General features: G+C 36.8%; 1 protein-coding gene across 1 annotated transcript in view; it reads left to right on the plus strand.

The window, feature by feature from the left end:
• Positions 1–213: 213 nt before the first annotated feature.
• The window catches only part of LOC102237939 (transmembrane protein 132D-like), a 28,636-nt gene continuing 14,075 nt past the window's right edge, over positions 214–14,774 (plus strand). The window contains exons 1-4 of the mRNA XM_014468996.2: positions 214–469; positions 2,488–3,394; positions 9,363–9,509; positions 13,257–13,428. Coding sequence (XP_014324482.1) covers positions 406–469; positions 2,488–3,394; positions 9,363–9,509; positions 13,257–13,428 — 1,290 coding nt within the window. The 5' untranslated portion in view covers positions 214–405. The remainder of the gene's footprint in view (positions 470–2,487; positions 3,395–9,362; positions 9,510–13,256; positions 13,429–14,774) is intronic.

Here is a 14,774-nt window from a genome sequence, read left to right on the forward strand (position 1 = left end):
GTTTCATTTGTTCCTCCCCCCTCACCCCGCCAACACTCCCTCTCATATACCGGCAGATTATACCCACGTGGGTGTGCTTAATCTGACTGACTGTTTACTGATTTTCTATCATGGAAAGTCGTATCTGATGCTGCCCTGTGGTATCAGTCATCAGCCTCACTCCCAAAGGAAGAGCAAGAAACGGGACGCAGCATTTAAAACTGATCCGCTTGTGTCTGGGAGAAGATTTAGGTGGATGTGAAAGTGTAACAATTTTTATTTCTCCTTGTTTCATCCTTTGCAATCAGAGCGAGTGACTGAACTGGACACCAGATGATGTTATGACTTCCATCCTGCACTTTCTTTTAAGTGTGTGCACACTGGAGCTCAGAGCAGAGAGTAACAAGAACTTGCCATTTTTTTAAAATGATGTTCAACTTTTCCCTCAGGTCACTTTTTCCACTTGTGGGAATTCTTACAGCTATTAAAGGTGAGACCTTTATGAGATAAAACAAAGCATTATTTTGTGTCTACTTGTTTTAACAGATGTCCCTGTGTTGAAGACAACCTGAGATGAAAACATTTACTTAATGTAAAAATGGGTTGAAAGTGAAGGTTTAGTGAAATGTTTAATACTATTGTACATGCAAAGCAGTGTTATTGAAAGTGTTTGTCTCCTAAATGAGAACACTCAAACACAATGGAACATGCATTACATAGATTTTAGACTTTTTTTGATAACCACTCAAAGCATTTTTGCTGAAAATCCAAGATCTGTGTCCTTATTTTATTGATTTATGCAGCTGTCAGGTTATGAATTCCTACTTTGCGTGGGTTTGTGGTTACAACCCATGGCCTCATCCCATTTTGTTATCCCTCTGTCTAAATGAAAGTGACAGCAGGCTCTCCAGTGTGCATCAGGAGGCTTCATCTGTGGGATTAAAGAGGCCTGGAGCTGAGGTTGCACAGCTGTTTCTCTGCTTGTTTAAAGATAACCTGCATCAATAGCTGTGAGGAAGCAGCAAGCTGGCGATCGCCATGTTCTAATGCTGATATATCTTGTGAAAAGACTAATATTTGATTATTGTTATGCATAAGATGTGTGTGCAATGTGTTCCCAGTGTGTGTTTAAGTAACAAAGAGCCCTTTGTGCATTAAACTCACTAACTTATAATGTAAATCACTCCATGCATTCCAATTAAAGCTCAGTAAGTTATCAGATCAATAAATGGTGCATCTATTGATTAGTAGTATTGTTTGTTTTCACTATCATCATCTAGAGTTACAAATCAAAAGCTAAAACGAATGCTTTAAACTGTATCCATCTTTGCTTGCTTCATTCTGTCAGTCTGGACTTTAACTACTGTGTAAGGATGTAATAAAGCATGAGTTATATATTGAAACAGCTGGGTTTACAAGCCTGTAAACTCAGACACAACTCTCATGCTTTTTGGGGTGGAATAATGAGGGACCAGGCGACATTTTTATTAAACTAGACAGCACAAACATCTGGCGACAAAGAGTAGTTCTCAAATGTTTAATACAGCATTTGTTAAACTTTTTCTTTAAACACATTTCCTTTTTGATGTCCCAGTTGGTCTTATTAATGCAAGTTAATGACAACACAAAAAATGAAAAATTGGTTAAATTCATCTTCTAAAGAGCCAAATCAATTCATGGATTAAAAAGCTAATATTGCAGTTAGTTGTTTTTAGAAACAGCAATAGTGAACAATTCTGGGAGAGGACTGATAAAAGCCCACAATTTGGAAATCAAAACCTATTGCAAAGTAAATCTATGCACTGATAAATAGATTTGGTTTAATTAGATCTATCAGCAAATAGATATGTTTTATCCTTCAGTCTGATCTGTAAATACACTTGGTAATAATATTTTTTCACTATTTAATTTGTCTGGAGAATACTGTATTTACTTTCAAACACACCGTAAAAGCCAGAAAATGTACAATGTGTAAAATCTCTTGGGGAAAGAGATTTTGTTCATTTGTTTTTATTGTTGTAAAGTTTCTGGAATTTTCTTGCCAATCTCTTTTTTTTCAGGTATTGTAGGGAAGGATGCTAAATTAGAAAACTGTTTACCAATCTTTGCCACTGTTGTTTGCTCTTGTTTTTTGATTTTTGTTTTTCATTTGAGAAACCATTGCTTTAAGTATTTCAAACATATTTCAGTTACTTTCAAACTCAAACCCTTTTGAGGCTTGCCTCCCCACACACAATTATTGGATAATCAATTACTAGCTAAAAATCTTTTGTTGTGAAATAATTGTAAGAAATTCTCCATCCATGAGCCATCAGTGCTCAGTGATGAGCCAGAAAGTATGATTCAGGCCATGATACTTTCTCAACACATTTTATAACTGAAATTATTTGAAAAAAAACTTTTGTCAACTTGCGTCTGAAATCCATTAACACCTTCACAAAATAATAGTGTAAACTGTGATTTTTCCGATCCTTTTCTAATTAATCCATGTAAATTTTTCCTTTTCAGCTGCAGGAAGTCAAAAAGCTGAAGATGCTCGAGTACTCCCCAATCCTTCACCTATTTACCCGTCCATCAAATTTCAAATCTTCAATGCAGACCATGTGTTTCTCGGACAAGGTACAGGGACCCCAAGCAACTCAAGTCTCAAAGTTCAGGCTCAGACTTTTTTCATAAGCAGTCTGGGTGCTGGGTTCCTTCAGCCAGCTATCAAGGCTTCTATTGGCCCCCTAGCTGTAGATGCCACCATTCCTCCTGATCTGCTCCTTAGCGGACGAAAAATCCTTGCAGTTCTTTTGGTCCGTCAGGTTCGATCCTCCCACCCATTTGTCAAGATTCTTTTCCACATGCCCACAGAAAGCAATATCACTTTCAGGCAAGAAATGATGGACTCTTATGGAGATAAGGAGGCTAAGGCCAAGGACGACGCTCACTGTGTCACAGCCTATGCCTTCTGGGAGACGAAGGAAGTCAGAGGAGCTTGTCTGGTTTCTCCAGGTGGATTCTGTGTGGCTCAGCTTAAGCCAGAACCATTTTGGTTCAGCTCAGGAAGCAGATCTGGAAGCTCGAGTCGGGAAGCAGAAAAAACTGAAGCAATGAAAGGTCTTCGGGGAAATCTTGTGGAGATCTACTTCCAGAGCAGAAGGGACCAGACTGGCCAGTGTGCTCCACAAGACAGCCTGCAACGAGTGGGAGTGGGAAGAGGGAGAGACTCTGGGGGAACCGGAACGCCTCTGCGAAGGATCGGAAGTGTCTCTCTTATCAAAACTCAATCAGGCAACCCTACTTTCCTTAGGCTCAGGCTGGGAGGTGCTGTGATGATCCAAACGTCTTCCAAACCCTTAAAGAATGAGGATGTGGGAACGTTTTACATCTTCCTGGCTAGTACATCTACACTGGAAAATTTTACTTTGAGGTGAGAGACTGTCTGTGGTGTTCCTTTGTTGAGATGCTTTTTATGAATCATACTGATATTTGCCCAACTGGAGAGCTATTACGTTTAACATGGAACAAGGGTCTGCAACTCCAGACCAGTTCTGCTCCAACACACCTGAATCAAAAGGCTGAGTTATTTTCTTGGCAAGCCAGTGAGTTTTGCAAAGGCCTTGTCATAAATCATTCATTTCAGTCAGGTGTGTAGGAGCAGGTATGCATCCAAAAATTGCAGGACAATGGCACTCGATAATTAGAGCTGCATACCCTCGGCATAAATGGACTGAACTTATATGCAGCTTTTTCCAATAATTTTGACCACTCAAGTCATTTTATACTAAAGTTACATTCACCAATTTGCACTCACACATCCACACACATTTATACACTGATACACAGACAGGCAACTTGGGGTTAAGTGCCTTGTTCAGGGGCACATACTGGCAAATCAAACCTACAACCTTCCGATCACAAGACGACTACTTTACGCACAGAGCCACAGTTGCTCTGTGAGTGTCTGACAATTAGAAGTTCTGGTAAAGCATTGGACTTTCCAAGTTCTAACATCAAAGTTAGAACTTTACACATGACTTTGGGCTGTACAATATCAGAAAAAAACACATCAATAATACTGTTGAGTGTCTCGATATTATCATTTGTGTTTAAGAAGCATTTCTTGATGATTGCCTGCCCCTTCTCTACTCACTCATCCTCTGAATTGTAGCTTGTTTTTAACTGGTTTTCATACTCCAATTTTATGGGCAAGGCGGAATGGAGGGTTGTTGACAGTATCTTGGAGAAGCTGACATTATATGGGGTTGAAATTTAACATGACTATTTGTCCCTTTGGACAAATTTGGACCTTAGTGTGTTTATCCACAGTGCTAGTGGGTAGGATAAGCCCTCATAGTACATAAGGTGCTAAATGTGAGTTTGGGACAGAACCTTTCTCTGTGCTATTTATAGTAAAGGTCAAAGTTATATTTTACTTTTTTATTAAGTGAATGCCAGTATTGATTGTGCTGGTAATTTTGAAAAAGTCTCCATAGATGATCCATTTGTTTACTGTCTTAATCAAAGTTAAACAAATGTGTTAGATATATTTTCTTACTACTTGCACAATTTTAAATATTGCTGTGGTCATTTTGGATCAAAATATCAACACAAGTGCCCTTGATTAAAGTAAAGCTCTAAGGTCAAGTCGCAGACTCTTGAAGAAAAGCCTTTATGTAGTGCTTAACAAGCAAATTTGATGTGCAGACTGCAACATTCTGTCATTGATAGTAGATAATTAAATGGGACATATATTTACTTTTTATTTGAAGGTACATAAATTACATAGTCACAGTTAAGAGCTTTGATGAGGCCAAATAAGCAATGATCTGGCCTTTTAAAGGCTATTCACAAGTGGTTAGAATTAAATATCATTGATGAAAATCATAATAATCACTGTTCTGTAAATCCAGCCATACTGAGACAAGAGCTTAGAGGGAATTACATGGAAATTTATTGTTTATGAAATACATGAAATAGAAGAAACCAAGCAAGTGTAAGGGGGATGTATAGTACATTCGAGCATATTCATGAGGGATAAGCTCCATGCATTTAAACGATTACTTAAGGCACTTAAATACTTATGAAGCCCACCATCAAGGCCATGCAGTAATATGCATGAATGCCAGAGTGACTTGTGTTGTCTGCCAGTTACTGGCTGCATAAATTGTCTGACATATCCTTGCTTCTGCACCGTCACACTTAGTGGGGGAGTTATGAAGATCACTCTTCCATAAACAGCGAAATAATTGGCAAATGATTCACTGGTTTTCATATCTCAACATCCCACAAACATTTCAACAAGGTTTTGTGGTTATTTGACTTCATAAATAATGCATCTGTTTAATGGAGCAGCAAAACAAATAACTAATCTTCCTAACTCCTCTGGGTAGAATTGAGCTTCATATAAAAGCAGCCCTGTCACTGAGGAAAAACACACAGTTCAGTCTGTTTCCAAACTTTTTCTGAGCGTTTTTTCTAAGTTGTAAATCACCAGGCAGGTTGGGCTACCATCCTGTTCATCAAAATGCAAAAGATGAATAAAATGGTCTATCCAGTTTCATAAACATTTGAATGGCAAATAAATTCTAAAAAAACCTCAATAATTTTACATTAATTCCATTAATCAGCTTAAAATGACACCTGCAACAATAGATATTAAAATATATGCAGGTATGGAGAGCATGCTGCTGGTTGTTTGCATATTTGACAGTTAGGCTTTAATGAGTCTTTTTTTAGGTTGACAAATCTTTCAAAACTATAGGACGAAATATAAAAATGAGGAGGAGTTATTGTTCCATCTTCTCCACTGCAGCATGATGGAACAATGTGAAATTATATCTTTGGTTTCTATCTAAGTTTGAACTGCTCTGCTTTGTTGGTACTTCTTTTCAAATAAGCAACTTGTCTTAGTATTTGTAGAAGCAAGAAGTTTGAAGATATGACTCACTGAATTGACTTTTCCCACAAGTGTGCAAAGTTTTCCAGGATAATAAATCAGACCCAAAACTATTTGGAATCTTATGAGGATAGCCATGGTTGTTTTGAAACCTAAATGTTCTACAGAACTTATTGCAATCATAAATTAAGTGTAAATCCTTAAGGTAAACATCACCTTATGCCATAATCACAGGTGGACACAAATGATATCAAAAGATATCATTTAAATTCTATAAAAAAAAAAGAGCTTTATTTTTGCGTTACTGATGTGGTCAGAGATGTTAACACTTTCAGGATTTTCTTTTCCTATTTCTCTTCTCAAAGTTTTCTTTTTTGTCATCACACCGCCAAATTCATCTTGCTCTGCTCACTGTAAACTCATTGGAGAATAATTGTCTTTGTAAAACACTGTAATCACTGAGCAACACGTGTTTGATTGAAATAAAATTAATCATGAAATCACAAACTTCACAAAATAACATTTTTGAGCTACTTTCCATGCTGAACAATGTGTCTTGTTGATTTTTATAGTTTTTTTCTCTCCTTCAACACAAGACATTTTTCTTTTTTTCAATTTTTTTTTTTTTTTTTACAAATTACAGTGCTTTAATTTGTGTTCTCATTTTGTCCACATTTTACAACTCTCCAACTTTTAAAGAGAAGTTGCAATGCCTTTACAGCGAGCTTTGTGTTTTCCGTCTCTACTCTGCTTAATTGTTTTCTATGAAAACAATTTCCAGTCTAATCCTACAGTTTAGTGATATCATGCATCAGTCCTGGTACAACACAGTATTCTCCCACAGAATCCAGGCACACAGAAAAAAATGTTAAGATCTCTGGGTCATAATCCAGAATTCACATGCATATAAGCTTTTCTACAGCTCATCTTGAATATTCTGCTCATGTGGGAAACAGATACATTCATCACACAAATGCAGACTGAGTGACGTAAATGCAGCTCTGTTTGCCTTTTTGAAAATAACTGAATGAGATTCTCTTACTGAGGAGTCAACATTTGCTGTTGCATTGGCTATTTGCGGGGTTGGCAGGCTCTTCACCTGAAATTCCCCAAATTTGTTTTGTCGACTGAAATGCTGAAAATCCTCCAGTTAGGTCAGTAATTTCAGTCTGCGTTTCTGGCGCCCTGCCACATGCAGCATGCATTGGGACAAGACGAGCCTGCTGAGCTCTGCAACTAAGTCCGAGTGAAGGTTAGCTCTGAGGAGCTTGGCAGTGATTGATTCCTCCTACGAGAAATCCCTGCCTTACTTCACTCTTTGGGCCAAGATTGAGTCCACTCCAGCAGGGTTAGGCCAGATAAGCTGTGGCCCTGATTGAAAAGGAATGAAGAGGTTAACCCTTTAGAGTAAAGATGATCTGGGCTGCTTGCCAGGATTAACTGTGTACATTCATGAGTTAGATACACACACCACAATAAAACTGGACAAAACGTACATTTCCTGGTGATCGGCAACATGTGTAGTCCACAGTTTGAACAGCTAGATGACTTCAAACAAAAAAACATACATTTTTTCAAAGTAGAGTAAGGAGTTTCATAGTCTAGATTCTTTCTACTTCTCTCCTTTTTGGACATAGTGAATGACAGTGACAAAGAATAACAACCCAAACTAAGTTTCCCTGCAGAGAAGCTTATGTCAGAGTATTGGACAAGAAGCTCCAAGAGGTTCCCTGTATTGATTTACTTTGTCACCCCTTTCAGTATGACTCTGCAGAAATGGTTTGGCTTTACTGGGAAGGGTGGTCATCAGGTGACTCTGTCACTGCCCTGTAAAAAACTGACAGGAAATCAAAGATACAAAAAGAAATATAAGAATATTTAACCAAGAAGCCTTTTCCTGAGATTTGTTATTTCAAAAAGTGTAGTATATTGAACTAAATTGTGATTTTTTTTGTGCTTATATTAGTAGCTACATTTAATGTCAAATGTGAAGCTTCTTTTTCTGACCTCATTTAGTTTTTGCAAGGTATCTTAATATTATCTCAGTGGCACTGGCTATTATTTTATTTCATTTCTTTTGTTTTCTGTAACCAGTTTTGTTTTCATATTTTTGTAATTCCATTGTCCTGCTGCTTGTCATAGTCTATAGATACTTCTGTTTCTTTAAGTATTATTACAGTACATCCTTCTTTCTCTGTTCTGCATCTGGGTCCTTCACTTAAAGTCACCAAACTGTTATTCATATGGAGAATGTTGCAGATGCAGCATTTTGTCACATTAAGTGACAAAGTTCAGCTGGTGTGGGTTGAAAACTCTATGCTGCATTTTTTTTCAGTGTGAAATTTTTGTCATGAAGAGACTGGCCTCTGTTACAAACCTATGTTGCTCCCACTCAGTAGTTAGACAGCTTTAAGTGAGGAACATTTGTATTACTTGTATCACTTTTTAGGCGTTTGACTCAAATAATTGCTTTTTGATCCTGTCCAGTGACGTAAGACTCCCCTTGATGCAGGAGATTAAGTGAGGAACAAAAAAAGCCCTGGTTGGATTTGTACGACTGTCTGGTCCAATTACATCGTCTCTAATTAGCTATTTATCTCCCCCATCAGAGATGTGTCTGAATAAGAGATCTGATTAACTGATTCCCAGTTTTCCCCAGGGCTGATGGGAATTAAATACCCCTGCTGGTTCTCAGTGGGCAAGCAGCTTGTGACACATTTGACTGTTTGTGACCTACCTTGTTAGACACAAACAGCCAAACTGAATAGAACTGCAGTCAAAACACGGCTACAATTGAAGTAAAATAAAAAATATTGTTCAAAGTTAATAAATAGAGTACCAATTCTACTTTAAACAAATGCACAGACATCAGATTCAAAACTGATAAAACTTTTCAGATGTTCTTCTCTTTGAGTTTTTACCCTCAAGGGTTGCCACAGTGAATCAACTGTCACTGTATCTGTGAGTCCTCTAACACCAACTAACATCATGTCCACTTTCACCATGCTCATAAATCTCCTTTTTTAATTTCCTCTCAACTTTTCACACCCATAAAATCACTGTGACTCCTCTGAACATGTCCAAACTATCTCAATCTGGCCTCTCTGACTTTATCTCCTAGACATCTAACATGAGTTGTCCCTCTGATGTTCTCATTATGATCACATCCATCCCAAAGAGTCAATGATTCGATGCAATCTGCTGGGTTTCCTCAAATAGAACTTTTAAAACTAATTTGAGTAACAAATTGAACTTTGAGCGCTGTTTGATAACTAGGATCATTTGGAATGTATGTATGACAGGATTTAAATGACTATTTTTGGGTGAAGTGCTTTGAGACGAAATGCGTTGAATTGAACTTTTATTAGTTTGCAGTCAGGGCCAGTCAAGCTAAAAGTTAGCTGATTCTACTCGGTTGATTTCTCAGTGGACCTGAGATGTATTGAGCCACAATATTATCATGATTTAATAGAATGTATTTTAATACTTTTTCACACAGGGCTGCTGTAAAATCAGGCTTGTCCTTCAGTGCTGCTCGACCTAGTGACCCATTACTGTGGGATATCATTGTGGAGCCTGGGAGAGGAGCAACTCCCAACGCTGTTACTGTCGTCTGCCGCAGGAAGGCTCCCATCACCTCAAAACGGTCAGTCCATAGCTTATAAAATGTGCAATTTTGTGCAGTGTGTTAAATGTGTGTAAGTTCTCAACAACCCATTTTAAAAGGCTGCTCTTTCTAAGCAACAAAAATAGTTTGTTTTTCTACTTCTAATTAGGGTTCTGTTTGGCCTTGTTTTAATAAGATACCCATTTCCTCTACAACCATTTCAAAGGAAAAGCAAGAAATACCTGTGAAAGAAAAATCTTGTTCAATTTTACATTTGGTCTGCCAATGACTGTACCTTGAAAACTTGTTGTTTCCATAGATATTCTAGCAAAAAAACATTTAGCTTGTTCAGTTATTCCTGTGCTATTGACAGCAAAAGGGATGTAATGTCGTATATGCAAGATATTTCTTTCTCCACTATGGTACAGCTTGAGGACAATGAAACAACTCAAACATTAATTTTGTTCTAGATATTCATCTTAAAGTTATCCAGGTTCTAAAATGCAAACAATTTGGTATATTGAATAGCTACAGTGTTGGACCTATTAGCTCTGTTGTGTTATCGGATTCTATTTGGTTAGCATACTCTGGTACAATAATGCATGCCAGATTTATTGAGGTTTTAATTGGGACAATTTGGGTAAATTAAGGCTGGAAACACCCCATTTATTATCCTTTTTTGTTCATATTAAACACTGTATAATGATCTCAATTTGGACAATATTCAAACTTGTTACTGGGCCTTTGGCCAGTTTATTTCTTTTTTGACTTTTTAGTCATCTTAAAGCCAAACAATCCTGGCACCCTTACAAATGAGTTCTAAGAAATATTTTCAAGGCATGCAATTGCTGTGTAACCTGATCCAACAGGGTGTGAGTTTCATAAAGAAAAAAAAATGGCACAATTATCCTCAACTTTTTAGTGAAGGAAGAAAAGAAATCCATCTATCTATTTTAAATTCAAACTTTATTCTGGTTGCTGTTAGAAGTGTCAGGTAGCGTTTAGTCTTTGTAACCTTTAGAATGACATGAGTCAATTCTTGCATGAAACACAATCATGCCTAAACTTTTGGTCAATTTAGTGCCACCACTTGACCTAACATGAGCAAACGTGCTTTACTGTGGTTAGAGGATCTAAAATCATTGCTGCTTCAAGCTTCATGTTTACCTAAAGCCTTTGACCCAAAAGTCACCGCTTAGTTTAAAATAACTGTCCCTCAGCAACCCACCAATATTCAAAGTTCATGACTGAAGATTTTATTTGATGTACTTTTCTTCCATTTGCTCCTTTGAAGTCATAATTATTGACATAGTCTGGCTAACAAGTCTTTTAAACTAAAGGTGATTTGTATTAATTGCTACTATAAGCCCTACTTCTAACTCTGCTAAATTCAGGAACATCTGGGGGGCTCAGGGCTAAATATCAAATCATCTACCTTGTGTCTGCATCTGGGCTACAGGGGATAATAAAATAATCCTGTCAGTGTCACTAATTGATGGTTATTTATTGGAGCGTGTAACAACATAACAACCAATGTCAGCAATGCATCTCTCGTGCGTAACAGCATGGCTTCCGATCCACCGATCCAATCTAGGAATGACCTTTTAATCCTCTATGCATTGATGTTATTCATCTAGTTGAAAATGTATTTTTGCGTTGTATAATTTTTTTGTGTTCATACAAGAGATATTGAACATAGAGTATCATTTTTTATAAAAAAAAATAAAGGTTATTGGATAATAAAAGATGAAAAGGGGATTTAAATCTGTGGAGGGAGGTAAAACATGGATTTACCTGAGATTTTAGAAACAAATAAAACCAAGCTGAATTGCAGCTCAAAGTTGAGTCAAAATAAAAGCAAAATTAATAAATGACATGGAGTGCTATTGTACTCTCTTTACTTTATTGAATATTTATTTTCTTCATCTTTCCTACTTCATCATTAAAGCCTAATGCTGATGGTGTATATCCACCACGCTCTGACTCACACAGGCGCTCACAACTACCCTCCATCCACCCGACCCACATTTCTGCAGTCATCCATAATCACGGCTACGTTATCCCGGCTTAAGTGCTTGCATGTTTTAGAAACACAGATTAGGACGCGAAGATATTCTAAGTTCTGTCCTTTGCTTCAACCAAAACTCACACAAATAAAAAACAGACAAGTAAGCACATAAATGGACACAAATATTTACAACCCATGAGCTTCGAGTTGATGATAGATGGATTACCAATAAATAAGAGCATTAAATGTCCCATGTTCTGTCTTTAGTTTTAGGTTTAGACTCGTTTTATGTCATCTTGCATATTTTCTATTAAATGTAACAGAAAAGGAAAACTAAAAGAGCCAAACTTGTTTTTAACATTTAAGACTTTTTACTGTGCTTGCAACAGCTACCAACTGCAGACATGGTTAAAAATGTTAAAACATGGATTATTTACTTTAATACTTTCATACTTACTTTACCATTATTTACATTATTAAGTAAGAAAATAATCTAAACCAAACATTGTTCTTTTCACAGTTGCCAGCTATTTTTATTTATTTATGACCTGTACAAAATTCATTTCTTGATGCTCCTGCATTTCCAAAAAATCTGACCTTTAATTTAGATTTAGTTATTTATGGAAGTATCTCAATTTTAGAAATAATTAGATTTTGATAAGAATGCTTTTTAACCAATTCAGTAGTGCCTCACTTAAAAGCAGCTTTGATTTTAATACTCAGTAAAATTCCTTTTTACTAGACACAAAGCTCTTTGCTCAGGCCATTTGTGGCATTTATAATAGTTTTTGAGTGCAGTTCAAGAATGGTACAATTGTACCCCGAGGGCATGGGCTGATGCAGATGGACACTTTTTCAAATGTTTTAAGGCCAGACTTTCTCTGACCAATTAAAGTCATCTTAAAATAGAAAATGTTGGATTTATCACAAGGTATTTGTCTTTTATCAACCAAGCCTTGGCTTTCATTTTTAATTTAATATTATTTTGGACCATAAACATATCGTCACCTCAACTCTGAATCAGAATTGGGCATGCCAATTTATTATACTTGTCTCAAACCGGTTATTCGGGTTTCGAACAAAAGATTGCATTTTGGTCCATTTTATGTTAACATTTTATTGTAAATGTTGTTAATGTTCACACTTTCTTGAAATATAATAGCTTTTTTTTTAACTTATAGCTATCACTGTAAAGTTCACCTATGCATATTGGATTTGTCTCATTTATGTATGCTTTCCAACGACACTGAGTTATTGTCTAGTTCCATGCAAAGTTTTGGTCCACTTCAAAGCGTCTCAGCTTCATTCACTTACTACTCTATTTTCCTTTTGATCTTTTCTTACTGGCATGTATGCCTACACACTCTCAAGCATCAAATAACATCAAACGCAATTTCCCTGACAGTCCTTTGACCAGGATTGTAGGATGAAGCTTCTGACAGCTCACCTTATCTTCCCTTCACGCTCTTACACCCTAGTCTCCATCTGTTTATTATAAACGAGCCCTCCTGTGTCTTTGCTTATGAGAAAGTTCAACAGGTTGTTTTCCCACAAAGTTATGGATATCTCTTTGTTTCTCCCATTGTCATGATTTAAAGGGTTGTTGCTGTTTTTTATATTTAATTTCTTGATCTTTTCAGGCTATTGTTTCAGAGTCTGGCTTTGAAACTAGACTGCATAATATCCTCAACTAAATGCACAAATGCAGAAGCATTAAAACTCAATCATGCTGTATCTAGTCATACATCTTTGTATTTGCCATTTCATGTCCGAAACAGGGGCCTTCTGGAGATTTTGCAGTTAGACTTTGTGCCAAAAGATGTCTCCGAGCAGATTGAGAGTCAGGCTATCTCTTGGCGTCTGGAGCTGCCAGGGAATGTCAAAGATGTTGGCTTAATGCGGATCTTCACCGCCCCACGAGACTTCATTGGACTGGCACCTCTGGTGATGGTGAGAGCTGCACTTGCATCATTCAGCGGAAAGCTTAAGTGCAATACTTTTACAGATGAATGTATCTGCTAGACCAAAGATGGTAAAACTGAGAAAGCATACAAGGGGAAAACTTCTGATGCTTTAGATAAAAAGAAAACTCTTAAGAGAAGGGAATACAGTCTTAAAAGATTGGGAGCACACTCTGATTGTGAGTATAGAGAAAAAAATGTACACTGAAGGCTTAAATTGAATGTCTGTGCTAAATAAATAAAATGGTATTATTTCACTTTACGCAATGATTTGAGGTTAGTGGCTAATTTATGGTTACCAATTTCATAGAGTTTTGACTAACTACAAAACAAGTTACAAGTTTTACCTCAACATCTCTAAATATTAAAGTTTCAGCTTTACCTGCCGTGAGTAATATTTTACCAACAAGCAGACCCTGTGTGTGTTCTTCAGAGAAACAACCTTTACAATCCAAATCATTGAATTATTTAATTAGGATTATGGGTGGATTACAAAAATTTATTTTAATTGCCTTTTGTCAAAACTTCAACAAGGCTAGTATGAAATTAACAGACGTATGGTCAATAGAAAGCAGCCTTTGACTGGTATCTCCTTACAAAAAGAAAACAAAAAACAAACATGTACAAAATTGCAAATCCACATACCTCCTAAAAATAGATATGAAGTTTGTTGTTATTGAGAATAAATAATTCTGTGTCTTCCTTCTATCTCTGTTAGCTAGTTGCTAAGCTAAAGCTAAAAGAAATGGCATGTTAGGAAAAGCCCTCAAAGCTAAGATTACAGGATACTAGGAGCTGGTAATGCCCTCTTTGGGGCGTACCTTAAAGAGAGGCTAACAAAGGAGATCACAACCTCTTCTGGGATGCCGTTTTGTCTGTTACCTCTTAAAGGTGGCAGGTCATAATGAACCAGCTGTATTTTGGTATTAATAAATTGAATTTATGATTTCAACTCACTGACTCTTCTGTAACATCATACATCAAGAACTCAGCATGGAGAACGGATAATTCTCCACAATGTGCATCTCTTTGTATATAAAACTTGCATTTTTTATTGTTAAGTGAAAGAACCATGTATATTTTAGAACAAAAAAAGACATTACTTTTACAGAAAGAGATTGAATCGACTTTAATTGACTGTTCTCCTCTCCTTGTCTTTTAATAGCCACTGTGGAGAGCCTAAAAGGCCACTCATTTGCTCCTGAGCTCCCAGTTCCAGACCCAGCATTAGAGAGTTAGGACCTTAATGCCGATAACTATATGTGTTTAGTTATGGGCATTAAAAGCAAAGTTAGCTGTGACTCCAACTGAAACTCCAAGTGTTTTTCTGCTTGT

This window comes from Xiphophorus maculatus, chromosome 8, assembly GCF_002775205.1.
Source record: "Xiphophorus maculatus strain JP 163 A chromosome 8, X_maculatus-5.0-male, whole genome shotgun sequence".
NCBI lineage: Eukaryota > Metazoa > Chordata > Actinopteri > Cyprinodontiformes > Poeciliidae > Xiphophorus > Xiphophorus maculatus.